Genomic DNA, 27,999 nt, shown 5'->3' with positions numbered 1-27,999 from the left:
CTAATAGTTACATACAAAAAGGACAAATCCTCTATCTCTGTAGGGTGATACTAGCACACTGGGGCCTGCAAGCCTGTGGGCAGAAATAAATGCTAGAGTACAGCTAGGGTGTCACTTGAGGACACAAGCTGAGAGAGACTTAGACATGCAGAAAAATTCAGACAGTATTTACGGCAGAATTAAATAACCCGTCCTAAAACTATTTCAGTATCCCTAAATGCACATTCACTACCACACTTGCTCAGATAAACATGGGGGCTCACTTTGAAATGAAAAAAACATCAGTTCACTGCTGGAAATAGCAGGAAAAAATGTCCTTAGTGTTGTTCCTTAAATATTTTTTAAGGACAGTTTGCAGAAGGGAGGGAACTCCCTGAACACCTCGCTCTGCCTAAATACCCTTTCCCCCTTTGCTAAATAAAAGTCTTCTGAAAGCCACAACAGCTCCTGTAACTTTAAACCTGGGCTGAGATCATAATTTTAGTACTGACCAAACAGAGTGCAGAAGGCGGGCCTGGCTCTTCTTTGAGGACCACCTTAGGCATGCTCCCACCCCTTGGCTAAAGAAAATAATGCCGACACCACTCAGTTTTCTTTAGCTGTATAGTTATCATCTGGGAAAACCTTTCCCCTTTAGACCACAGCAGTTAAAGGAATATTTGGAATACTAAACTATTTTTTGCAGTGATTTCTTTTTGTGATCTCAATTCTCCCCTGCCTCTAAAAAATTAATCAGAATTTGAATCCATCTGGTCTCAGGATTGGAAAGCTATTCTCTAAGCAGATCAAAGATGTTTATTAAAGTTCAATTCTTCATCTTCGTTCTAGGGAGCGTGTCTTTCATAGCACTTGCTGAAGAAGGTAAGAAGAAACTTCGGTTAAAATTGTTTCCAGTCATTTCCTGTAATTTAACAGTTTGTGTGCTTACTCATAGGCAATATAGTTGCTCTGTCCTGTTTATAAAGTTTTCTTTTGAATTCTTAAGCTACTATCAGGCATCTACTATGGCTGTAATCAGGAAAGAAAAACATCAAAAGTTTTCAGATGAGCTGAGTTACGCTCTACTAGAAAAGAATTTTCTGTGTGTGTCTGTGTGAGAGAAGGAGAACAGTACAAGCAGTCAGGGAAGGCATTACATCAACAGCCTTTGGAAACGTCTTCAGTTTCGCTGTAAAATATGCAGAGGAGACTGCAAGCAATAATTTAGTTGTAACTGACATTTAGGTGGTGAAACTCTCTATGAAAGTAACAAATTTTTCCATTCAATAGTTTAGCTTCTGTACTTAGAGGCATTAAAACAGCTTAGAATTTAAGCCTTCTGCAGGGTTTTTCTAACACTAACTTAGCCATAAGCAATATATACAACTGAGGGAAACTAGAACAGGAAGAATTACTACCTAAGGCAGATTTGAAAAGTGTTACGTATCTACTGAGAAAAAGTTTATTTGGCAAACTATTTCTTTTGAATTTTTTAAGAAAAATACAATATCAACATCTGTTTTACCTAAAAGTGTAAGTTTTCTTACAGCTAAAGGAGAACAGTCTGATTTATTAACGGTAAACCAGAATTACCCTGCGCAGTACTTAATCCCAGGAACATCACATTCAAATTCAGTCTTTCTGCATAGGATTTGACTCATTATGAATGAATTGGCCATCAGGCAGTGTGCCTAATCTATGATGTATGCGCAAACAGAAAGTATGCCTGTAGTGGTGAAATACAGCTACTGTTGCTACGGAACATGTTCCAAGTACTAGTGCTCTGAGAACAATAACCTAAAACTCAACCCACTAGTCTTCCAAAGCATAAATCTGCTTGTCCGACTTGGATTTGGGGACTCTAACTGAAACATATGACCTGATTTTGGCCTGGTGACAGTCAGTATCATTCTGCTGGAAATAATGGAGCTATATCAATATACAGTATGTGTGGATGTTGGCTTGAAACTTCTAATGAGAATTCTTGGTGTTCTGTATGTTGGAATATGAGGCTGAAAACTTGGAGTTACGCTTCAAAATTTCACAGAAAATCTAAAATCAGACACTAGGCAAGTCCCAAATATTGCTTTCTGGGCTTTCTCTGAGATAAGCACTTACGGCTCACCCAGCTAGCTTATCCTTAAAAAGCATCAATACTAAATGTACCAAAGTTTAAAGCCATTAAAAATATGGCAAAACCCACCACCATTTTATAGAATTACCTTAAGCAGTTTCTAGGATACCAGAATTATAAGAAAAAAGGTCTTTCATGTAAAGGCTTTTGGGGAATTTTTAAGCGTATTTTCTTTCAACTCAGAGAAGGGAGTCCAGCAACACTCAGGTTGAAACACTACTAGCCAGAAAAATGTCAAAATATTTCCTGCTTGCAAGATTATACCTCTGTTCTATTACCAGTATAGTTTGCATTGAACTCCACAGCTGGATCTAGAACGTGGTTTACAGTATTTAAGGCTTGTGTGTCTGTTTAGGCTTTATGACTTTCTTCACATGGGGCCAATCATTTAGGATAACTTCCAAAGGATACACCAGGAAAATAGACAAGTCTGAAATATTCAGTATGTGCATCACCGCTGTTTACTGATAACCATCAGCAATTACAAGTTAGAACAGACAAAATGACAGTGCCACCTTCTGCAATTGTGACTGCACTAGCAGTGAAGGTGGAGAATTTTTTTTGGCTTGTATAGTACTAGATAGAGTGGGTATATTCAGATACCTGAACCTCTGGGGTAGACAATTTGGCCTGCGGGTTTTAGACAAAAAAGTCTCCTTATCATATTCTGATACCTCTTAACCCTGACCAGGCCATAAATAAATCTACAGCTAACCTTTTGTTGTATTTGGGCACTCCATTTTCTGGATTGAGATTGAATCAAGAAAAGCAGGTTTGTTTTGATCAGGAAGCATATTTCCAATAGGATTATTCTTGATTCCAAATTCCTCCTTGAATTGCCAAATAAATTGAATTCAACTGTTGATCCTAGTTGTAAGCATAGCATTTTTCCCCTTCCGGGTAGTGATCCACAATTTGAGTAGTTTCATTAGTATCTGCTGTCTTTGAGTTGCTGCAACTTCACAAAAAGCCAGAGGCGCAGAAACTATTTCAGGACAACTGTGAACCAGAAACGTGATTGAAAAATAGCAGTTATCACTGACCCAATAACAGGACTATCAGCCAACCTATGAACAACATTTCAGTGAAAACCTATGAATCTTAAGGGAGAAGTCAGAAATGCTTAAACATTCTTTGCTCATAGAGAACATACAAATTATATCTAACACCAGTAAGTTAAAAATGAATGAAGATTTCTGTTAAAATTTCCTGGATTTGTGCTACTCTTAACAGGAATTTTTGGTCCCAGTCAGCAACGTGCTTTCCAAAAGAAATGATAAAAGCTCCTTTAATTGGGTCACAAAGCAAGACATAACTAAGCTGTAAAAGCATAAGATACAATACTGATGTAGAAGAGGAGAAAATAATGAACTTATTAATTTTACTCTTCATATATGAACTTCCAAATAAAATTAATGGCAGAAGTTCGCAAAAATACAAAAGGAAAACCTAGTAACAAATCTTATATCACTGTCTACTTAACACACGTTCACACATGCTCTATTTGTGTTATCTATTCATAGTTTAAATCTTGACTGAAACAGCCAAGTATTTTATTTTTCTTACAACCAAGGTAGCCCTGAGCACTATACAAGCTGATAAATTTTTAGACTAAAGCATTTCCTACTGAATGATTAGCAGATATATATTTGTCCTTCTGTGATCCTGCTCAGCATATAAACACTCAGGCAAATCTTAGCACATGGGATCAGACCAAATGAGTTGAAATGGAAGTTTGCCTAAAACTCTTCTGGGTACAGCGTTAATCAATTAATTAAAAGCACAAGCATTCAAATGAGTGCTTTACAGAGGCAACACATTTCCTGATCTGAAGCTTTTCCCATGGTACAAGTATCATTGCAGAGAAGGGGATTACTCTATTGGCTGTCACATAACATGAAAAAAATTAACATGATTGTTAAACCAGTTACCACATGTCACTTGAGCTGTATCAACTATCCACATGCCAAATCTTACCTAGAGGCAAATACTAGTTTATAACTCCTTATGCAAGTCTCAAAATTAAACAGGTTTATACTAGGTCATGTTACTTTACATTTGTTTTGGACTAAAAGTAAGCACATGGACAGGATAATTCAGATGAAAAGTGTTTATATGGTAAGAAAGGAAATTGAAGTTTACAGTCAACCATGAAAGACTAAACTTTTCTATGTTTTTCAAAATCATAAAAAACCAGACTTGGCAAAATCACAAGAAAGGTTTTTTTCAGAAGCACCTTGATTTACCTAAACTCCCTTGCCAGGTTAGTGGCAAAACTAAACAATAAAGTCATGCAAGTCTAAACTCTTTTGAAAATCAAATTCTGTAACCGCTGGTGGTAAATAAAATGAACAATCAAAATTAACAGTCACATTTGACTCCAAAAGGAAGCCAGTTTTCTACTGAATAAGCATGACAAAACCTTCCACCCTGCATCTGGCCGCATCATGAATGATGAGTGCACTTGCACGTGTCCCCATATATGCCTCTTGTAAACTACATTAGCATGATACGAATTTAGCTCTACATGTCCAATACCCAAAACTTAATCATCACAAAAAGGAGAAAAACATCTTGCTGGATCTCAATTAGTGGGTCTGCAAATTAGTGAGTCTGTATTTTGCAGCGTCTTGGTAAAAGACCAGCAGAGAACAGAAAATTTGCTTTCTCCTCTTCATTGGGAAAGCAGAGAGGCTTGCCCATCTGTACCTCAAAAGTTAGTTTTTGAATCTGTGTAGCTTTACAAGCAAAGGAAGAAGTCATATTTAAAAGCTTACAAGCAGACCTTTCACTAACTCATGCTGCACAGTGAAAACTGGAAACAGAGAGGCCAGATTCTCAGCTCCTGTAATTCAACAGTTTCCACTGAACCCATGCATTTAACCCAGATCTAGTACTTGTAAGTCATCTGCAAAAATAAGCAGCTGAGAACCTAGAGAGATAAAAGAGCTTTTTAATAGATAGTAAAAAAACAGTAAAGGAAGGATAGCCCACAGCATGCAGGCTGTTGAGCTCCGACAGAAGCACGCAGTGTTTCCTCCTCATGTCATTTGAGGCAAGCCATACATACATGCATACCACAAATGACTACTGTTTGCCCAGCTCTAACATATGGTCCATCTCAGTTGCACATTTGTTTTGTTGGTTTGTTTGCTTTTTGTCTGGATGCGGTCAGGGACTACAGGATGGAACCCAAATGCTGCCAGGTCCTACTAGTCACCGCATCCCAGATCCATGCTGCAGACGGGCAGCCTCTAAAAGGGCCTTCTCCAATTTGTGTGTGCACATACCATACCCTCAGTTTGAATTAATGCTGCAGCAAAGCTCACACAGCTGTGTGGTGCATAACTTGCTACACAGTATTTCAGAAACCGATGTAGAATTGCGAGTAGAGGTATGTTGGGATGTTTTAAAGAGAAACAAATGAGAAAAATGAGACAAGTTTACTATTGACTTCCAACTCAGTCTCAGAAGCCTGGCCAAAGACTCTCAAAGGAAATAGAAACTGTGATGCTGAGCACATTGTCATGTTGCTTTATGACTTCGTGTTCTTCCATCTTTGTATTTGTTGATTACAAACACTACAACATCCAGCATAAATTGCATCACAGTAATCCTTTGAGGGCACAATTCAGCTGTGTACACCATTTCGGGCAAACACGTACTCTCTTAGGAGGGCTTGAGTAGTATATGAGATACTGCTAAACCTGTAAAGGGGACACACTTAATTCCAAATGCATATTAAAATGTTTTTATGACTATGAAACCCATCCAAATATTAGCTAGTATGTTATTAGTTACTATGAAAGTCAGACTAAACATATTGGAATGGATCTTGCTTGCTGTGTGGCAATATAAAGCAGCTAGCCAAAAATGATTGTGTGAACAAAATTAAAGCCTAACCAGTTTCCAGTTGTAGTGTTTAGCATGTATATTTCAAATAAATGAGTTAAGAAGTGATCATGCAAACAGCTCCACTGGCAGATACAAGGGGTTAGTAACCTTCATCAAGGCAGCTGTGAAAGGGCATATAGCTATAGCCTCAGAGTTTTGGGAAGGAAGCGATTCAGGGAAAAGATTAGTTTATTACTGTATTAGAGGTCATTTCTGAATTCCTTTCATCTGCATTTACATATCCCAATATTTGTACACAGATTGTCTGCTTTCTGCTGCACACCCCATAAAACCTGCTGATCCACTACATGAAATTTTGTACTTTTGTCCTCGTCTTAGCTCTAACACTCATTCCTTGTCAGCCATGCAGTAATAAACGCAGTACTGTAATGCTGTAGTTTTAGGTGCCACTTACAGAAAGATGCAAAAGAGACTTAGACCTTGATCACGACTCCAATCTTATTGCCCCAATCAAACCCTTACTGCTCAGAGAAAACAAAGAAATTGCTAGTAAGACTGCAAACAGGGCAACAGGGTCACGGGGCAGCAAATATCAGTAAGAAAGTGGTTTTATCCCACATTCATGGGATAGCAACTCTGAGATCAGTGTACTTATCAGACAAGAAATCAGAGATTGACGCAGCAACATTTTTAAAAGCATAAACCTTAGAAGACTCATTTCTAGTTCTACAAGGAATATTTTAAAGGAATATCCCATAATGGAGTTAAATAGTCCCTTCCTTCTTAAAGCCCACAGCTCTGCAGCCCATTTTATCATGCATAAGAGAAAGCTTAGTAAGTTACCATCTTTTCCTCTTGTGGCTTTGTTTCATAACTTTGGTTGTGGGTCATATACACATAGCAAGCACTTGAAGAGCAGTTATTTTTCTCTGTATCTGCCCAGTTAAGATGTATTTTGTTTTGCTTTTCTGTGGGTATCCTATATATGGGCAATGTAGACTATTGTAACATTCAGAAGACGTGATTTACTTCAGAAGCAGCCAAGTGGTTCTCTGCCACTTGGCACTGTAGATTTAAACTCTGGCTTTGTTCCTTTGGCTAAGCCAGCTGCAGCAATAGAAACCATCTGTAGTAGGGTGTGGTGACCAACGGAAAAGTTTCTGACAATTCAGCAAAGCATTGTCATCATGAGCTGCATGGAATACCTGAACAAAGTCAGTCATACTCCAAATAAGGCTAAGTCCTTCCTTGTGCATCATGACCGTTTTTCAACTGGCAGATAATTTCCAAAGTTCATGGTATTTTGTCATCCAGCTGCCTTCATTATATAAAGCAAAGCTGTCAGTTTTTTATAAGGAAACTGCAGTAAGCACTTCAAGGCTTTACACAGACAGTACATACTTTGTCCTGAACAACAAGAAGTCTAGACACTTAAACACATGCCAGGGCATTTCTTTATTGTGGCATGATGTATTACTCCAACTTCCAGAAAGAATTAACAGAAAAAGAGAACATGCCAATGCTGTGACCCCAGGCAGGCTATGGATACTGCAGATGTCATGAATTTTGCAGGAGCCACAGGTACAAATGAGAATTACAGTCCTCATTAAGACACTTCCTTGCCTTTCTAAAGTCTGAAAATTAACTGTCCAAAGGCTCAAAATCCAGAAGGCAAAACCCATAATCCACTATATTCTATTCTTCAAACCCTCAAATTTTCAAAGTTCAAAAAATTTTGTAGCCTGCATTCGGCAGCGTCGAACCATTTCACAAAAAAAAAAAAAGACACACCTATATGCTTTTTTTTTTTTAAAATACCCAAAAATGCTTAAGCAATTATGGAAAAATAATGGAAGACTACTTTCAGAGAAAAATAAGCTGATGAGGTAGGTTTTGGACCTGACTGTGGAATACGTTTAAGTTGAGGGTGAAGCCAAATAACAGACAAAATTGTATTTGAAAACTACAGGTCTGCTGCTGAGACTTAAGGTATCTGCCTTTTGAATACATAATCAAATAATACATTTTTGTTAAACTTCCACCACCATGAATAAAAGTTTCCACTGAACTACAACTGAACAAGATTCCAATAATGAGATACTGACTTTAAGACTCACTTTGCTCACAATCAAATTAAAGTCTGAGTGAAGGATGCTTCCTCAGAAAGGGAATACCTGTATCAGGACATAAATGCTGAGTAAAATATGGCCAAAACAGGATGGCTAACACACACGTACATACACAGTTCTTCAGACAACACCACTTGGTCTGTAACAGTTCAGGAAGCAGATACTGAAAAACAGTCAATTCCAGATAGTTAGCTTGGTAATATCTTAAACAGAAGAGCAGTATCTCCCAAGTGACCTGTCCCACTAAATTCTTTCCCTTGCTTTTCTAGAGAAGCATTCCACAAAGCACCTATCTAGCACAGCTGGATAGGATAAAATATGGTATAGATAAAAATAAACTTGAATTTTATCTTATCTCTAAGATCAAAGCTTTTGACAGTTAACCCGCTAGTTAATTTTTTTAGCTGTTATAAAAAAAGAAAAGCAGCTTCAGTTATTTAAGTAGGAACAGAGGGGCAATGAGCAATAAAGATTACTTCAGTTCTTGCTAGAGGAAATCCTTTAAGGTTAGCCATTTTTACCTACTGGTCTCTTTATCGCAGAGATGGAAACTCATTCTATTTTGAGGCCTTCCTATTTCAAGGACAAAGCTAAAATACAGGCTTACAACTGCCTTTGCCCACTTAGTGTCTGGGTTTATTCAGACTGCTGGGAAAGAAACAAGATCCTACAACATTTTTAATCTTCAAAAGTATCTTTGTTGGTTTTGGAGATACCCGAAAGAAATGCTAATGAACAACAGTTTTACAACTCGCTCTCCTTTCCAACACAACCACTGTGCTTTGAAAGCAACCCTAAGAGGTTTTTCTAGTAAGCTGTCACTCCATGCATAACAATGAGTAGTGAGCTCATCTTCCCTTAAGTGGGTCATGGGATGTTTTCAAAGCAGTATTAAACTTTTAAAGACATCACATTTTCCCCTGATGTGAGAAGTTGCAGCCTGATAGCAGCTGAGGACTTTGAACTGAAACACACCCAGCTGGAACTTTGGCAGAAAGAGATGCAATGATTAATTCACATCTGCAGCAATGTATAGCTGCAAACAGAAGAGGCCATAGTGCTAGTTGGAGACACTCATAGCACTGTGAGGCAATGTTTTTATTTACAGCCTCCTCTAAGATAATATTAAGAACATACGCAGAAGCACTACTGAACCCTATGGCTCTTGCTACATTTGGCCCACATCAGATGAAACCAACAAATGATTAAAGCACATACACCCTTACATCCCATTTACATTCTCTTTGATGTCAGTGGCATATGTGCCTTGTACTGGGTACAGGAAAAGAAGTTTCATGTCATTTAAATATTTTTGAGTTTATTACTGCTTCTCTGGCAAAGACTCGTCTAGTATCAAATGTTCCTTCCTGCGAATGCAGTACACTGATAACAAATTACCTTCCAGTTTTTCTTTTGGTATAGTTCAGTAGTGTCTGCTTAACGGTCCAGAAAAACAAACCTGGAAGTACAGTCCAGGGACCATTCTCCAGCAAATACTGGACCTCAGGCTTGAACGCAGTATTATGCAGATTGGACAGGGCTGGGACAAGACCTCCACACTGATAGAAATCAGTTTGATCTGTGCACTGTAGGAAGTTAAGAGGGGAGCCATATTATTCTAGTTTCCCTTTACAGTTAAGGAAAGGCAGCACCTCCAAGGATGACCCAAATCTCAGGTGAGCTGAATTACCTTCTGGAAGTATATCTTTCCCTACAGACTATAAAAGGAGATAAGGGCAAACAGACACCTTATTTAGGCACCTTTATTAAGAACCTAAAATTAGGCAAGATTAATCTGGGCCACCTCCTTTTGTCAATCACTGTACACTGAAGGCAAATGCACTGAAGTAGATTTTCTACATGTCACTCATTGCCAAGAATCTGCAATAACTTTATCACACAAAGAATAATTATTTCATGTTTCTTTGTGACATTCACTAATTCTCTACACCTTTGATCTGTGACACTGTTTCCTTTCCTGCCTTCACTATCAGGTAATTCCTCAGGGCTGAAAGCTACTGCCACACCAGGTATAAGCAGCTTCTCAGAATAAGCTGTTTGTTGTTAACATACAAAACTTATTTCACTTTCTACTTGGGGTTTTTCTCTGGTATTTGGTTTTCTCCATCCGTGCTTATTTTGCAACTAGTGAATAAAGGATTTTTTTTCTGTTCTGACCGGGATTACAAGGTAAACTGATCCATACACAATTCATGTTGTTGAGCTCTACTGCTATTTCTTTCTTTACAGTTAACATTTACATAGCATAGTCCCAATATTGTACTTCAGAGACATTACTTTAAGCAAAAAATAAGTATTAAAGTAGTGCCATATCTTAAAATGCCCTGATATTTAGAAGGTGGCTAAATCAACACACCTAAAAGTCAAGCCCCCTTCCTGCTATTTCAACAGAAAATTTTCAAGGCTGCTCACCTGGGGTATTTCAGTCAAAAATGACCAAAACATTATTTTTACGTTCTAACTTAGAAATATGATTTACTCTGGCCTGTCCTAGTCTTTCCATGGATTATAAGGTGATTTTTGGGAAACTGGCTGGCTTAATTAGCCACTATATTACACCTCATGTTGGCATAACATGAATATACTTTCTTCATCTGTTAGTGCCTAAAGTATTACTTGCACACCCTTTTGGCTCTTAAATAGAAAGTGTATCTGTATTCAGGCTTATAAAGGTATAAAAATATAAAATTCTATTTACTTGAGTAAACATGGAATTAGAAATCTAAGTTTAGATCAGTGTTTAGTCTCTTAGCAATGGGACAAAGCTCTCAGTCTTACATTGCTAGAGATGGATGAAATATTTTTAGTTTGATTTAAAAATGAGGTTTGGGAGCAAGGAAAAATATTTGCAAGTTTCCAGTAGAAATTAGATGAGAGTTTCAAGCAAAAACAGATTTTTTTTTTCCCCCAGTGTCAAATAATTTATCTTCTGTATAAAAAATTTCCTTTAAAATTCCGGTGCATTTTTTTCTTTTTACTCATTTCAAAATTAAGCATTGGCTTTGTCATTTGAAATACCATTTTTACTTTAAAATGGGCAGTTAAAAAGTGAACAAAAGTTAAATGGAGCTCACAATTAAAGAAAAATAATTTCCAAGTGATATATGTGCAGCTGATCCAAAGCAATTCTATCCTTTTTTCAGTTTTGACTGATACCGAGCAAAACGCCCATTCTTTCTAATTTCAGTCACAGAACAAAAATTCCATTTACTTGCCTCTATATCATATAGAACACAAGTAGGGTGCATTTAGGAGTATTAAAGTCTTTCATAAGAAATAGTCTAACAATTCAGAAATAGTCTAACTTCAAACACAGAAGAGATGAGAATGTTTCTACGTCACTAAATAGAAACAGATGAAATTAGTAGAAACAGTGTTAAGATTTAATAAAATAAACAGGTCACGAATATTTCTCTTACATAAAATATTCAAATGGTACAGTAAATCCCTGTTTTTAAATAACTCCTGTGAATAGCTGTCCTCCTCCCCAAAGAGATCACTACACAGCACTACCAATCTACCATTTACTATTTACCAAATTACAGAGGTGTCAAACCATCTTGCAAAGGAAAAAGGGAATATGTATTCTTTGTTCATTATTAACCTATTAGTAGCTGACAATTGTTACCTTACATACATCATAGGCAAGTGATGTGTGAGCATCCAGAGTTTTCTCCAACCCCCCTAAAAATTCTCTGCTTTAAGAGAATGTACACAGCTCTCACTCACATAACCTTCAGCTATCATTGCAACATTTCCTTGCAATAACTCAGTATTATGCTGAAAAAGTATAAACTGGATTTGAAAATGTTTGGACAAACTTTTGCTGTGATTGCAGAAATAAATAGAAATTAGATGCAAAATTTGAACCCAGGAAAGAATTTTCCAGAAGTTTTAGGTCTTTTTGCCTGAAGTTTTTGCTCAGGACAATGTCTATTATTAGCTCTTTGCTTAAATTTAAACACTGGTATCTGGAATTAGCAGAACTCTTATGCCACAGGCAACAGCATAACAAGCAGCCTCACCTGGCTTTATAATCATGGTGAATTAGAAACTCCCAAGAGATATCACACTACATAACATCACACTGTGTATGGTCATAGTTTTATGAGTCAGCTTGAAACTTTATGAAACAATACCTATGTTTTCAACACTTTCTTGATACTGCCAGTTATCTTCACATATTCATATCTTTCGTGTTCTACCTTGTTCCATCTCATTTTTCCTACTGATGAAGTTTGACTGTATTTGTAAAGAAAAAGCATTGTGTTGGCCAAGATTTACATGTCTGTTATACCAAAGAGCACAGATGACATGTATAGGTCTAGAATAAAAAGGGAGACCTTACATTGTTGCCATAATTTGAATTTTTTAGGTAAGTAAGGTTTGCAATTTCAGAAAAATCTCTGAATAGATTTGTGTAGGAATATTTTCTAAACCATAGCTACACCCATAAACATTGGCGATGATAGTTCTAAAAATAAACGTTGCAGCTGGGACTGAGCTGAAAGATGGGAGAAAGCTCTTACTATTTTAGAAATCGGAAGATGCTTGAAGTAATTTATCCAAATGCATAAGCTAATGCTTAACTTGCAATCTGGAGTAGGCACATCCACATGAGGAGGGGGAAGGGGGGAATCTTTTCTTGGACAAAGTGTTTAGTAACCAATGTGTTTCAAGGTTGTGCCAGGGTTAAGTGATGTGTACTTAAGCTCTTTGTCCTACAGCTTTGTACAAGAGTATAGCAGAATTCAAAGTTAATCCAAAGACTCTCTCAAACCTAAGCGTGCAGGGGCAGGGAGATTGAACACTACATAGATCTCACCTTTAACAAAATTTAGATGTCAAAGTAGCCAGAACATGTGACTACCAAGTAAAATCCTAACTCATTTTCTAAAATTTTATTCAGCAAGCTCAGTTCTAGAAGGAGAAGAAAGTACAACAATTGATTTCAGAGACAGAAATGACACAGAATTTGAAGAATTACCAACCCTGGTGAGTATCTTTCAAAATAAAGGTTCCTTTAAGTTACCCTGATCTCATATTCCTGGTATTGTCTTGTGGCTTAGATTTTGAATAATCATTATAAGTTATACAGAATAACCTTGAGTTCTAACATAAGAAAGATCTAACGCCAATGCTTTTGCTTTGTAAGCAATCAGGTTGAAGGTGACAAAGTTGAAAACGTTTTTTGGCAGTTCTGTACCGCAAAAAGCGTTCATAACCTGCTTATTCACTGCCATTTGCCTCTTCTAATTCAGTGTCTCTTAGCTTCAGTGAAACCAAACTGACAAACTAGTGTTAAAAAACCCCCCAAAAAGGCAGGTCTAATATTCCGCAGTCCTCTCCTACACCTTCTATAGTCCTACTAAGAGGTCATCTGATTTAGGAAGCCTCTAGCAGAGAAGACAAATCAGCTTACTTTGTTTTTTTTTTTTTGTCACTGTACACAAGTCAAAGATGACAGGTGATAGCTAAAAAAGCATCCACAGGGCACCTGACAGACCAAGAAATTTAAATGCTTATTTTATACACATAGACTGAATATACTGAGGTTCTCTTTTCCCTCTTTTCCCCCCCAATTCTTGTAGTTGCCCACAAGACTACACAATGTAACAAATCTCTTGCAGTTTGGACAACTGATGACCACAGAAAGTGCATTTGCCTCAGCTGAAGACAGTGATAATTCTACTGGTTATGAAGTTAACACGGAAAATGTTGATGGTAAAAAATCTTTCATTTCTATTTTTTTTATATCAGAGTTCTACTGCCATCTACTAAACAATATCTGGAAAATTCAAATACCAAATTTAAGGTGCTCTCAAAGGTAACATTGCTGATTTTTGAAAGGGAAAAGTAAGATTTCTTAAAATTACTCCTTAATAATCACTCAGCATCCTAATTTCATAAGAGATGTGTGCTGACAAAAGGAATGAGCAGCTATACCATTTTGTTCACCAGTGCACTGCCAGTTCTACCCCAAGGCAGGCAATAACTCTCTGAAACCTTCACTTTCTTTTCAGATGATTAGTATAAAAAAAAAATCAAACAGCTCTCCAGAAAAAATTTTCTTTTTTTTGTACCAACTCAAAGATCCTCAAATGCAGAAAACATAACTGTTACAACCTGGCTCCCCTCTCGATTTTTGCCGAGTTGTCTGCCTTAGCTTCCCTGGAGAGACACAAATTACTGTCATGCACACACAAAGCAAACTGCACCCATGTCCATACAGTAGTCAATGAGCAACAGATTGGTGCAAAAGGTTGATAAAGTGCATTCTGACCTGTTTACCTTAGGCCCGCTTAGCTGTCTTCCAGACAGCTTGCCGAGTACCTATGCTTTAGTGTCTGATGGTGTACAGAAGAACATACGGGCACAAATACATGGGCCCATGCTCTATATAGCCTCTTTTGGATCAGGATTGTTCTTAGTGGTACACTCTTGTGCACACCAGTAAAAAGTAAGAGAGCACAAACATCATAGTTTCTGCTCCGATATTCCAGTCCTGTAACAGTATCAATGACTGGTCCTAAGTTTAATGAATCTCACTTTACAATGGTCAGATGAGCTGTTATGAGAAAAGAGGTCTTTGTTTCCAGACCAATTTTTTGGTAACTAAATGCAAATTTAGCACGGTGTCTAAATAAACGAAGAATGGTTTCTCAGATTTATGTAAAAAGGAGTAGCTGTTGCCAACAGATGCTCAGAGTGTACTTTACCTCAAGTACAAACTCAAAAATCAGACCACAAATACTGGAAGTCTGTGAGGCTCACTAGTATGTCAGATTCACCTATTAGAATACATTAGCGATAAACTTAATTCACATGAATGGCAGTCTGTCAATCACATTTCAAGTCAGTTTGTTTTTAGCATATAGGCTTTGCTTTGAAACAGATTGTCAAATCAAATCTGGTGGCAGCTGTATTTCTACAAAGTCCTGTAGTATGTACATTTTTTACTACTTCTCCCCTAAGTAGCCTAAGCTAATTACCTCTAGACAACAGCTATGAGCAAAGACTTCTTTCTTTGGCTAGCTTCTTTTTGAAGCTTCCATGTTCTACAGCAGTTTCATATCCCTCGATAAATCAGACACATTTGTTTAAAAATTGTATGTGCTTTTATCTCCTTTCCCAGCCTGCTTGTCTCTGCTGAGAGCGTAGACCTCTTGTCTTGGCTTACCATTGAATAACAGAAGCAGTGTTTAGCAGATTTGAATTTTAGACAGAATTTTCAGACTTTCCCTAAAGGATATGCTAAAGATTTGGGATGACATACTTCTAATTAATTAAAAGTAGCATTTGTGTTTCATCTGTTTGTGATGGGGACTCAGCTACAAATTCAATTCCAGAATTAGAGAAGTGTACTAAACAGATTTTGTACAATCTTCTGTACACTAAAAACTACTTAAGGAACTTTTAAACTGACAAAAAGCCTTTACAAATAGGCAAAGAATAGTTCAGCAAATACACTGAGAGCAAGGCAAAATTTTATCAGCATAAATCAGTCTCAGACAATTAAAATCTGATTTGTCTTAATTATAGTTATTTTATACCAGGTATATCCTTATTGATCTTAATGTGATCATACTTAAGTTTCACTAGTACATATTAGATCACAAAAAGTTCCTTACATTTTAATTTCTCTATTACTTCAGAGAGCTCTTTGCACTCATTCTCTCAAGCTTTGCATTTGCTCACTTCCTATCAAAAGAACAACCTATTACACAGCCCTCAAACCATTGTGATACAGTCAATGAAAGTTCTCCTTGGATACAGCATTATAAATTGGGATGCAAAACTCTGTACAAAGCAGAGTGAGTAATTATTCTTTCTGGCTTTACAGGTGGACCGAGTGAGGAACCAGAGAAAACTGAAAAAGGTATTAAACAGAAGAATTGCTTATAAAGACAAGGGAGAACTTAACTGCCAGGCAATACCCTTCTGGAAGCCACTAACTATGCCCATGCTATTCTTAAATAAAAGTTTCAGGAGGAGCCATGACCTGCTCCCTGATCTGCCTCCTCTGGTTCACCTGATTACTGTCTCCATAGCCACATCCGTATGGAACCCTCCAGCCCAAAGGCACATTTGCAGGCCTGCAGGCTACAAAAAAGCCTGCTGAACTTGCCAAACCTACTTCAGAGTTCATACGTTATAAGGAAACTTTCCCCAAGGAGTGGGATGCAGCAGAATAGTGTCAGTTCTATCAGTAGCCTCCTATGAATGGTCTCCGCGAGAAACATCCTAACATTCCCAATTTCCTCTTCCAGGTGGTCTGGAAACAATTGCACTGGTTGGAATAATTATTGGAGTCGTAGTTGCAGTTGGAATCCTTGCAGGAGTAATAATCGCTGTTGTGAGGAAGATGTCAGGCAGGTACTCGTAAGTAAATTGCTAATCAGGCTTTTCAAACAAGCATCATCATCTGAGCAAGGTCACAGGAATCGCTTTGGAAATTTCTAATGCTTCTATTTTGACAAAATAACCTATTTTCACATTATATAGTGCCTACTGATTCAGCAAGAGCTGCCAATGTGATGTGGGTGGTCTGTGCTTCAGAAAGATTTGCTAGATACTGCATGCATGCTGTTTAATATTCATCAGGTGCATGGGTTTTGCATTACTCCACTGCACAGAGGTAAAATTCACTATCAAGTATTACAGGACCAACTTCTGGAAGTGCTGGATAACATGTGAACACTGACAAGTGATCTTTATCTTATTACTCCAGACATTTGTGGAAGCTGTTTTGGTACCAACAAGATTCATTGGTGCCATGCAAATCTAAAGTACTTTACAAACTCCAAAGCAGTAAGAAAACCACGCTACATTTAACAAGTACTATTCACCCAGCATTAGGAGAACGCAAAATATGAACTGGGAAGAGAAATAAAGTGGTGACAGAAAAGACAAGGAGAGGGAGGAAAAAAGATCATGTAACTAACACATTTGGGTAACTATGAACAATAAAATGTCTGTGTTTTTTGTTTTACAGGCCCTGAAAATAATTGAAACAAGCAACCATGCCATTCTATGCCAGAAAGTACAAGCACTTCTTATTTTGTAAGAACTAAAGACTATTCCTGTATTGGTGTGAGAAGATGATCCATGGAAAATATGGCTGAAGAATTCCAGATCTATGGGGATCCCACACAGCTCTAAGGACTCCTCCCCTGCCCCAGACTACAGAGGATTTTACATTACTACAGAGGAACATTTCATAGGATTTTTTACTAACCAGGAGTTTACTAGAAGAAAGAAAAAGATTATGCAGTAAGAAAAAACCTAGCAGCAATGAGATTTACATCTGAAATGTGATTTGCAGGTAATATATGCTAGCTTGATTTTTAAACACTACCAAAGATTATTTCACGTTACTTCTTACGCATTTCTTTAAAAAACATATCCAGAATCTTTTAAGTGTTTTTGGCTAGTTAAGTGCTTGTGGCATGTTTATCTACCAAATGATGTATCAAAAAGGAGGCATTAGCTTCAGAGAGAACCAATTATTTACAAATTTAGAAAATACTAGATATTGGAAGCTAAAATCTTTCCACTGTTGATACAGAGTTTCTGCTCTTGATACTTGCAGCAAAATACGGTAGGCGCAGCTGGAACTGACCTACCAACTGAAAGCTTGCTCATCTGACTGTTGCACCAGGAATTTCCTGTCTTCTCTTGTTACAGAGACATGCAGGGATTGAAATACACATCCTGAATTAAAGGGTGCTTGGAGAATACCCAATTTTGATGGGTCACTTTAACCAGTTACTCAGCACGCTTTAGAGCTGACCTGTAGAAGCCTTTGAATTAGTGTATACAATTTTTTTTCTTTATAAGTGTCTCATTTTCTAACTGTATAGTTGGCTTGTTTGATAACATGTGCAACACTAGGTCAGAATATGTTAGTGAGGTATAATGCATGTTTGGACTCTACAGCTTTTCTATGGCATATTCAGTGCAGCACTACCTGAATGCACAGAGTTCGGAGCAAAGGCTTTCTATGTCAAGTGGCTGCAATGCATCATGTTTTCTTAACTTTAAGGCACTTAAGTATTTGGTGTAAGAATCATGATAATCCATACGGTCTATAATTGTTAAACATGTCAACTTACCTAGATTTGCTTTTCTGTTTCTTTTATGTGCCATGAACTACCATATCAATCCAGGCTTTGGAAATAAAAATTATAATGTAAATTGTCTTATTTTACAATAATCGTTCTTTATTTTCTTTAAAAACCCTTATGCTTTAAGCTTCCCTCAATTTTCCTAAATTATTTTGCTACCTGTCTTGTCAATGCAGTGTCTACAACAGACTCATTTGACACTGATAAATAGAACTGTCAAAACTAAACATGTGAGAAAAAATAATTTCAAAGTCTTTTTAGTGCAGCTCTTAAGCTCATGTAATGGGGCACTCAGTCTGTGATGACCAATGAGTAGTAAGCTTTATCTTCAGGCTGGTCTATGCTGACAAGAACTGCAGACTAGATCCAAAGGCTGTGATTTCCAGATAGGGGTGCTTTTTTTTTTGTCCCATCTATAAACTAACTAGTTTTCTGAAGTCTGAATTTAGACTTTTTGTCAATCTCAGACTTAAAGCATATTTGGGTAGAAGGTTTTGGGTTGTAGCTTGCTGTCAGTAAATACAGTTGTCTCCAAATTGCTGAGCTTATACTCCTAGTAATACTTTACCTGGAACAGTCATTCTCTTCCTTACCAAAGGAAGACTCTAAACTAAAATTTTCCCACAGGAATGACTTTCCTCTTGAATAACTGTTCCCATCACACTACAAGCAGTATCCACAGGTAGGCAATTTATAATGAAACTGAAATATACCTTTACTTGTATACCTTGTTTTAAGAGTCTGCTCTGATAAAACACAATCAAGGTTGTTACATGTAGAGTGAAATGGTAGAGTACGTATGTACCCATCCAAGGATGCAACTAACATTAAGGAGTTTGCCATGTGTTTGGATTTAAGTACTAATCCCATGCAGTGAAACTTCAGATACCAGAGCATATGCATCCCAGAATTCATTCACAGTAGTACAATACCATGGAATAACACATTCATGTGTCACCCTCTAGCATAATCTCACTTGGTTTATTTCTGCTTACACTCAAAAGCTGCATAAAACTAAAGTAAGGGAAAAATTAATGATACCAATGTACAAAGTCATGTATGCACTATATAAAAATCTATAACAAGTTTAAACCTAGTATATTTTAAGTCAGTTCTTTACTAATGTTAAGTTAGTATCGGGCATTTTTAAAGTACAAAATCCAAGGCCAAAAAGTGGGCTTGAAGTAGGCTGCAGTGTTTTCACTACCTTTACTGAAGCCATGGGACCTCAGTTTAACTTAATTTTTTTAAAGTCATCTTTATTTCAGTGTCAGTAAATTTTTTTACCTATGACTCATTGCATTCTGCAGCATTACTCATGTAACAAAGTCATGCAGTTTACCCAATCAATTCTGAAGTTTCTGGTATATTAAGTCAGTTATCTTTCAAGAAAGCAAGTCTGCAGTCTCTTACAGATGAGCACAAGGTCCCATCCCCGAAATACAATTCACACACACCTTAATACACTTTCCAATTTCTCTGACTCAGTTCAGTTGAAGACATTTGTCTTGGCTAGAGAGAGTTTAACTTTTCACACTAGCATCCTTTGCCCTTGTACTTTTTAGGTTACAGTACTTAAAGGGGGCCATTTTACTTCAAGTATTTTGTTTCCAAGTGCCCATACATCCCACTGGTTTTTGAAAGACAACTACGACCACGTTTCATGCATGACTATCTGTTTGCTTATGTGACTCGTATGAATTAGCTAAAAATGCATGTAAACTCCTATGAAAGCAGGAACATTACAGCTTTTTCTTATTGTGGCAACATAAAAGAATAGTAATTTCTGTTACACTAGATTTAACAATTTCTTGTCTGTACTGGAAACTACCCCGTAAGATGCACTTGATGTCTGACCAAATGCATGCCACATGGAATTATGAATTATTCAACCATTGTAGGGAATAGCACAGATGTCACCAGTTTCTTCTGCACCAGCTCAGTTGCTGCTAACTTGCAAATACCACAAAATAAGGAAACCCTTCTTATGCCTGTTCTGAATATTCGTTAAGCTGGAAAAAACAAGACCCTATTTGAAAAATGCATAGCATTAGAGCAGACAACAATTTGGGAAAGTTCTGAGTTTTCCTGGATCGTGTACAGAACACCAGTTGAACGGCCTGCATCCTGCTCAAGTAAACTGTGCTTCGCTCCTACTCCAGAATCTCTCACTACAAGCCATTTTAAACTTCTTATACCAACTATCTAAGTTTTCTGGTCTTAACTGTACCTTTATATTCTGTCCTCTAGTTTAAAGGAAGTTTATTAATCTTAGGTAAAAATCAACTGCTAACCACATGGCCCAAGCACCACTGAAACATAATTTGGGGGACTTCTAGCACTGGAGACTCAGTGTTAAATATTGTGCTGTACTAAATCTGAACCTGCAAAAGTGTGAAGACATTAATTTCCTTCTGATTATCAGCTGGTGTACAGGATACTCAGTATAAGGCTAAAGAAAGCAAGGGTTCTGAAGACTCAGAAGACCTCCATTATTCTATCAACGTGAAGAAACAGCAACTGCTGCTACACTGATACATTTAGTATTCTGATGATTCATACCGCTTTGCTGCCTAGAAATCTCAAGTGTAGAACATTCCATTCAGCTTCAGGCAAACCTCAAGAAACAATGGCTTCTTCGTGAAAATATCACATTTGTTATGTATTTATATGCTACTGATGAATTCTTAATTTAATTCCCTTTTGTAACTTCATGATACAAACATTCTAGAAATAGACTGAAAATCCATGCAGAGGTCTGTATTCCATATGTAAACTACTGCAGTGTTCTGTGACTGAGGTTTCTATGACTTGTATTATCTAGCTTCCCATTACTAGTTCAGGACTTCAAAGGTAGGTTGAACACAAGCTACATATTTTTTAGTAGAATTTGTGGAAGATGGGATCTTTTCTGCTTTGCAAGAAGTCAAACAGCACATTGTCCTAGGGCAAATACTTCTGTAAGCTGAAATGAGTGATCAGTATACATGCTTGCAGAATCAAGGCCCAAGGTCAGGAGACTTCCTATGCATGAGAACACATCAGGAAACAACAGCTCCATGCTTTCACCAACTGGCCAGCTTTGATTTTTATTCACAGGGAACAACATTCAATATATCAACACTTGCGTTTAAGTTAAAGTCCTTACTCCTGATCACATTCATTCCTTTATAGTTAGCAACAGGAATGTTCCCTTTTGCAGCTTGGCTTTGAGTCATGAATGTGGCTCTCCCTAACAGACAAGCAGGCACCAGGTTTCCTGTGAGAATGCCAGATGTCACTGAAAAATATCATAAACATAGTTGTCCCCTTGTGTTTGTGTCTGTGAGGAAGATATACAGCAGTAGTATACTATGAAAGCAATGACTTGATGCATCAATATTTATAATACTTCTAGGCATCAGTACAGCAATTCTTACAAGAGTTCATCTAAGGCATGTTTTCACTATAAACCAGAAAATTTCAGAAGAATGAATTCAATAAAACCAGCAATAATTAAGTATGAACCAGAATAATTAAGGAGATCTCAAGTCACTCCTATAAATTTTAAAAAAGTGTTCATTTATAGCTAAAAATCAATTAAAACACACAGCAATTGCTTTTATATGTAATTACTCACTATTTTAAGAGCACCTGCAGTATGCTATTGCAAGTATCTTAACCATATATGATTTCATTAAAAAGTAAGTACAGCCTGCACATTAACACTTTCTGTAAAGTTCTCAAACTCAAAAGCGCTGATGTAACATTCACATGAGGATGGCAAGTACTATCTCCAGTTCAGGAGAGTATGATACACAGATTAAGTGACTTGCCAAGGATTATAACCACAGGCAAGGGAAAAGCCACCAACCCAGGAATCTAAATGTTAGTCCAGTCACAGCTTCATACTAGTTCAAATGAAGTGATGTTCCATTATGTTTTACGACAACATGATCCTTAATATTCTTTAATATAAGATGGCAACAAGGACACAGGGGAAAAGAAGCAACTTACTGAATCCACCAAGAACCCTCAGGTCAGAAGTATGCTCTGATTGTTTTTGATGAAAACACATTCCATCTAAAAATAATTTCTCCTCCATCATCTAAAGTTTTGTAGTGTAGATACTACTGAATCACTGCAATTTAAAGCTTAAGTCATAACTGGCCTACACCATGCCTGAAGACATTGTTATGACTATTTATACTCATCTACTTAACTAGATGAAGTATCAGATTAACCATACCCATCCTTTTCCAGACAGCTTTTTCAACCTAAAGTATTAATCATACTGAAGTTCTTAGCATCTAGTTTTGTTAGACGACTACTGATGGATATAGAAGGTAATAGTGGATATGTAACTTGACACTAGGTGCCATAATGAGAAGTTTGAATTAGTGCTTTGTACTTTTTTCACAGCTGCAGCATGGAGGCATTTACGTATAAATAAACCCAGCATCACACTAGCCATGTGTCTTTGTCCAGGCCTTGTGGATTTAGGCATCAGACCAAACCCACAGCTCCCCCTGCTCTGCAACAAACAGTTGGACTGCAACACAAAGATCCCCATTCAATCATGTAGCTTGTTAGGCTCTTCCAGGCTGGAGAAGTCAGATTTTCAGACTCTGGTAAATGCTAAATTGGCAAGTGTCTTAGCAGGCAAGCAGTGCTGCACATTCCATGCATTTTCAAGGTTGTGTTCTGTCTCCAGAAAGCAGTTGGGCAAGGATGATTAATTTTGAGAGTTCAAAACCAAAACCAAACAGTGCTATCCACAAAAAAAAGTGGAAAATGGAAGGAGTAGAGAAAGTAGAGAACTGCAAAACATTGTCTTCACTAAAATTTAATTTTCATTCACAGTTCCAGATTGAGCTAAAATGAAACAATGGACTTGCCCACCTGTGGGGGCTATTTCAGATGTTAAGCCACATCAGTATTCAGACAAACCTGCATCAGGGGAAAAAATTCTTAAAAATGTTTTGTTCTGACAGATTAGAAGTTTGTCTCAAAAAATCATTTGTCCAAGCTCAGGCATACGGGGGCTCTAGGTCAGTCAGATCTTTTCCTGGTCTACGCTTCAGGTTATAATAGAATCATAGTTCTAAAGTGTTCTCTGGGATCTCACAGCACAAACACAAGGATAAGGAACCACTTAATTCATCCTGGGCTGCTCTTGCTGTATTAGGGAGGGAAGGAGGAAGTGTTCTAATACGGATTTAGGTTCATCCACTTCTAGTCAATGATTTAACTCAGTTGCTGGTCAGTATTGCCTTTAAGTTGTTACCAGATGGCAGTCTTATTGTAGGAAAAACAATTTAAAGGGCTTAAGTAGTACAGAGAAATCCATTTTCTTAAAACATCAGTAGCTTCCTGTTCTGCGTAGGAGAAAGAAGACAGAGGGGTTCTCTGAAGAATAGGACAGATTCCTTCTACCATTTTTCCCTTCAAAAACCAGAGCGAGCTTCTATTTTTACCCAGGTTTTATTGGAATTGTTGCTGCGTTGCATCAGTATCACTCTTACTTTGCTCCCTTTCCTAATGGAAGATAAGGTTGCAATTACTTTCTGCTATTCTGGAATGACTAAACATTTTTTAACAAGGCAATTTTAAATGTATTATGTTTGCCTTAGGAAATTAGTACTGTATGTCTCATATGAGCTGGGAAGCAACTCCCATTTCCTGCTTTTATCAATCATGTTATCCTCAAATAACACATTCCTTTAGAGTCCTGTGGATATTTTGCCTCATGACATTTTGATTCATCCTATGCAGGAAACAGGGAAGGAATTAGCAGGTTCAGCAGGTGTACTCAAGGGAAAAAGAGATGGGAATGTCAGCTCTTCCTCATTTCCTATCTAACATTTTGCAAAAAAACACAGGAGCTGAATAAGCAGTAGTAACTGAGCATAGCATACACATGCTAGTTTTCTTCTTGAAGGAACATCTTTTCCTGTGCACTTAGCACTGATGCAATTTGCTGAGAAATAAGGGACAGCCATTTGCAGAACTGTCAGTGTTTTGCTGCCTACACCCGTACAAACTGTTTGTACAAAGAGAATTAAGAAAAATGCACTTCTCACCACTTAGACATAGCTTTAGAAATTGGTGGTACAAGAGATTTTGACCCAAAAACCAGCCCTTAAGGTAAGTTGTATAATAAAATAACAGCTTACATTTTTAACAGGGTGCCTTTGCTTTATTAGTAAAGTAGTGAAAGAATTTACACAGTAAGTTGCTGCATAAAGTTACCTCCATGATCCAGAGCTGGACTTAGCCTGAGGAACCTACTCCTGGCACTAAGATCTGTCTCTTTGTAAGAGACAAAATATTAATGAGATTATGAAAACATACATTGCTACTAACAACTCACAGGGAGGCAAGCCCTGCCATCTGTTCATTTAAACCCAGAAGTGCTGAACTTAAGAAATGTTTAACTCAATTATGAAGTTACTCCTTGAAAATAGTTTTCCTGATGGATTTTTCTAGCTCATTTTGTCATGATTAATAATTAGCTTACTTCCACAATAAGCACGCTTGATTAAGTGGAAAGCAATAGAAGTATCTGAGAAGGTAAAGCATGCTTGCATTTCATACAGAAAACTGAGCAAGAACCACAAGAATGACTTAAGATTTCATACACCTGACAAGAAGCAACGTGTAAAGAAATACACAACCAGAATAGTAAAATGAAAGACTCCTCACTGCAGGCTAATAATGCAGCTGCATCATGACTGCACACTCAGTAAACTGTATCCTAGCACCAGCTAGTGGTAAAAATTACTGAAGGCATTTTTACAAGAAAAATGAACATGTTCATAATAGAAAAGCTTCAGATTATTATATATTGCCTCCTAGCCATCAAGCCTGATTTTATTTTTAAAATGCTTCCAACAAAACCAAAGTTACATATCGGTTTCACAGAGTATGCCTACACCATCTATACAGCACCTCAAGTGTTTTTGATTGATCCAGTTGCCAGAAGTTGGAAGAAGCAGTAGTACAGACAACAACCAGATGCTTTTTCCATGCTCAGTGCTATTTCATCCTCAGTGCCAGCATGTCACTACACAAGTAGAAGGTAGCCAAAACAAGAGTTAAACACTATTCTTACCATGCTTTCCCTTCCACAGAGTATTGCCAGCATCTTCTCTCAACATCAGTACTTCTTGTGTTTAAGTAAGTTTAAGTGTTAATTCAGCTAAGAGACTTGTGGTCATCCATTTTCTGGGCCCAATCGCATAGTGTTTGAAACCGTTTATAGAGGCAGTCCTAAAACATCTGCTCTAGTTTGCACTGGATGCCATCCAATGTCAGTTGATAAATTTAGATTTACCTAAATTTAAATGGACCTTATCTTTATCCCTGTGTCACTGTTGGTGTAATTGACACAGATGAATTTTAACTAGTTACTAGCCATCACCTAAGTACTATTCCTACTAAGTCCTACATAACTTACCTGATGGACTAAAGACCTCAGCAGCTGTCAAGTTCTGGAGAGGGCAATGTTCAAGTGAAGCATGTCTATTCAGTCTCGGATGGAAGTCATCTGTTCTGTAAAATGGAGAAAATAAAGTCTTAGGTGATCAAGAGCTAATGAACTGTCTTCACTGACTTGACACCATTACCCTGCCCCATCAGATATCCTGGTTACCTTTTTGCTAAAGTCAGTCATATTGTGGGAAGGCCACTTGGAGCATGCATATGGAAGCCAAATATCTAAGACTACCTAGGTATGACCATATCATCAATTCCATAAAGTGGTCCTGAAAAGGAACCTCTCCACAGCTCTAGGAAAAACAACACTTGTTCGCCAGCAGATGAGGAACTTATATACAGTATAACAGGCAAGCAACAAACTCAGACAAGAATGACAAGCAAACTATGAGACATTTGTGAGCAGTGTAAAACTCCATTGATAAGCTTGGACACTGCTTTAAGTTGTGAAAAGTTAGATTTTTATAACAAAACCTGCTACTGGTGCAAAGATGACCCAGGCTGTAGAAAGCAGAAATAAAAATAAGGACCGTGAAGGACCTTGAGGCTAAGTTAGAAAGGATCACTTAAACCAGAAGGAAGTGAAAAAAAGCAGGAATACTTAAGTGCTTGAGTTTTAAGAGTCTCATTCCCCAGGACATTTCAAAGCACAAGTTACCTAAATATCTTAGTAGTTCAGCCAATTCTTTGTTTTATCTGCCAAAAATGCTCTTTTAGAAGAAAATGGTAATATTACTTAAATTCAGAGCTATTAAGTAACCAGCAACCTTAGCAGTTCAACTCTATCAGTCTTTCCCAGCAAAATTATTAGTTTAAGCCATAACACGCAGCACATTGTCTCCCATGTTTATAAGGACAAACTAGAATAGCACAGAAAGTTTTGATATTAGAGACTTTGTTCCAATTAACAAGAAAAGAACAGGCCGTATTGGTATCACTTGGGTCTAGCTAGTTTCAAGGCTACTTCAGACCCTCTGATGAGAAAAATCTTTCTAGAAATATTTTTTCCTGCCATGGCTCACTAAGACTTCTACACACAAGAATTTCCCTGTCTCTAACCACCTAAGAGTCACCTTTTCAGTCACCCTGAATATATTCAGTCAGACATCCAGATTTACAAAAAAGTTTTTGCTAGTATTTGTCTCTGCTGTGTGCTGACATTATGTGCCTGAGTGTGCTTAAGCACACCCAGGTAACCTGAAAGGCTAACTCATGATTTTAGAGAGTACAACAGCAGCAATGTTGATGTTTTCAGAATACAAAAAGTTTAAGCATTCAGAACTTTAATCAACTAAAGATTTGTAGGCTTCTCTGACTACCAGAAATAGTGTAAACTGAAGTGCAAGTCCACTGGAACACCACCAGGTGGTACATATTCTCAATGTAAATGCAGGGAAAATAAAGATGACTTGTACACACATAGCCAGATCTACCTAAATTTCAAGCACGAATAAGTGACTACACAACATAATCAACAAAAGCAAAAACTTCCAAGCAAAGAAAATTGAGAAGTCTACCTGCCAATAAGCAGGGGCAAGAGGGGAACAAAGATCAGCACAGGCTATGGCAAAACTAGACAGCTTGTTCCTGTTCAGTGTGATTGAATGATGGGTTCTGGAAAAAACAGTATTAACAGTTACAGATGTGCTCTGATAGAAGTGAAGAATACTACAAGGAATTGACTGAATTATAGAACAAGAGTGTTTGAGACAAGGTTGATACTGGAAGCTGTATTTTTACTGTAACAATGGATGATTCCTTCACATTACCCTCACAACTAGCCAAAATCTGTCACCTGCCTTTTTAATGCTGCCAGTCTGTTAGCCTCACTTGAATACCTCTAAAACAAGAGGTGATTGGCCTGCTATAGCATTTCTCACTCTGAGAAGGTAGCACGTTGCAGTAAGCTTCAGAGAGAAAGTTGTAACTTAAATGAACAGCTTGAAAGCCCTAGGATTCATACATGGAAGACTTCTACATCAAGAGTGACACGCTAAAGTATTTACAAATAAGTGAGTTTCTACTATTTAATGACTCCAAACTAGCAATACTAATCCCAGGCCAGAGATAAGTTATTTTGCTCCCCTACAAAATCCTTTTTTCACCTTTTGCAAGTAAGCATGCAGTGACACTCCTAAACTAAAAATCCCCTTATCCACATAAGAAACTCAATTTGTGTCAGTACTTTGGTTATCACAGTTGAGATAAACACTAATCATTTCCAGAAAGAAATGTAGCTTTGAACTTTGACAAAGATTCTGTCCTGTTGGAGCCTACC

At 37.4% G+C, this 27,999-nt stretch overlaps 1 protein-coding gene across 4 annotated transcripts; it reads left to right on the top strand.

Moving 5' to 3' along the window:
- The first annotated feature begins 606 nt into the window (after nucleotides 1–606).
- Nucleotides 607–18,282, top strand: PDPN (podoplanin). 4 transcript variants are annotated; one of them, XM_009289600.2, is made up of 6 exons: nucleotides 607–861; nucleotides 13,028–13,113; nucleotides 13,749–13,842; nucleotides 15,962–15,997; nucleotides 16,389–16,500; nucleotides 17,114–18,282. In XM_009289600.2, the coding sequence occupies exons 1-6, from the start codon at nucleotides 792–794 to the stop codon at nucleotides 17,118–17,120; spliced, it is 405 nt and encodes a 134-aa protein (XP_009287875.1). In that variant the 5' UTR covers nucleotides 607–791; the 3' UTR covers nucleotides 17,121–18,282. The 4 variants fall into 4 exon arrangements, with proteins under 4 accessions (XP_009287875.1, XP_019330277.1, XP_019330278.1 ...); XM_019474732.1 differs by having other exon boundaries at nucleotides 13,710–13,842; nucleotides 16,389–16,494; XM_019474733.1 differs by lacking the exon at nucleotides 17,114–18,282 and having other exon boundaries at nucleotides 16,389–16,504.
- Nucleotides 18,283–27,999: the final 9,717 nt, after the last annotated feature.

This window comes from Aptenodytes forsteri, unplaced genomic scaffold (assembly GCF_000699145.1).
Source record: "Aptenodytes forsteri isolate BGI_AS27 unplaced genomic scaffold, ASM69914v1 Scaffold61, whole genome shotgun sequence".
NCBI lineage: Eukaryota > Metazoa > Chordata > Aves > Sphenisciformes > Spheniscidae > Aptenodytes > Aptenodytes forsteri.
The sequence above is the reverse complement of the archived record's forward strand: the minus strand, read 5'-3'. Positions and strand labels throughout refer to the sequence as shown.

Excerpts from the sequence above, each read along its gene's own strand:
- PDPN (XM_019474731.1), top strand. The coding sequence starts at position 792 with ATGTTTATTAAAGTTCAATTCTTCATCTTCGTTCTAGGGAGCGTGTCT. Across the intron at positions 13,114-13,709 it reads TTGAAGAATTACCAACCCTG|TTGCCCACAAGACTACACAA; the intron begins GTGAGTATCTTT and ends CAATTCTTGTAG. Across the intron at positions 15,998-16,388 it reads ACCAGAGAAAACTGAAAAAG|GTGGTCTGGAAACAATTGCA; the intron begins GTATTAAACAGA and ends TTCCTCTTCCAG.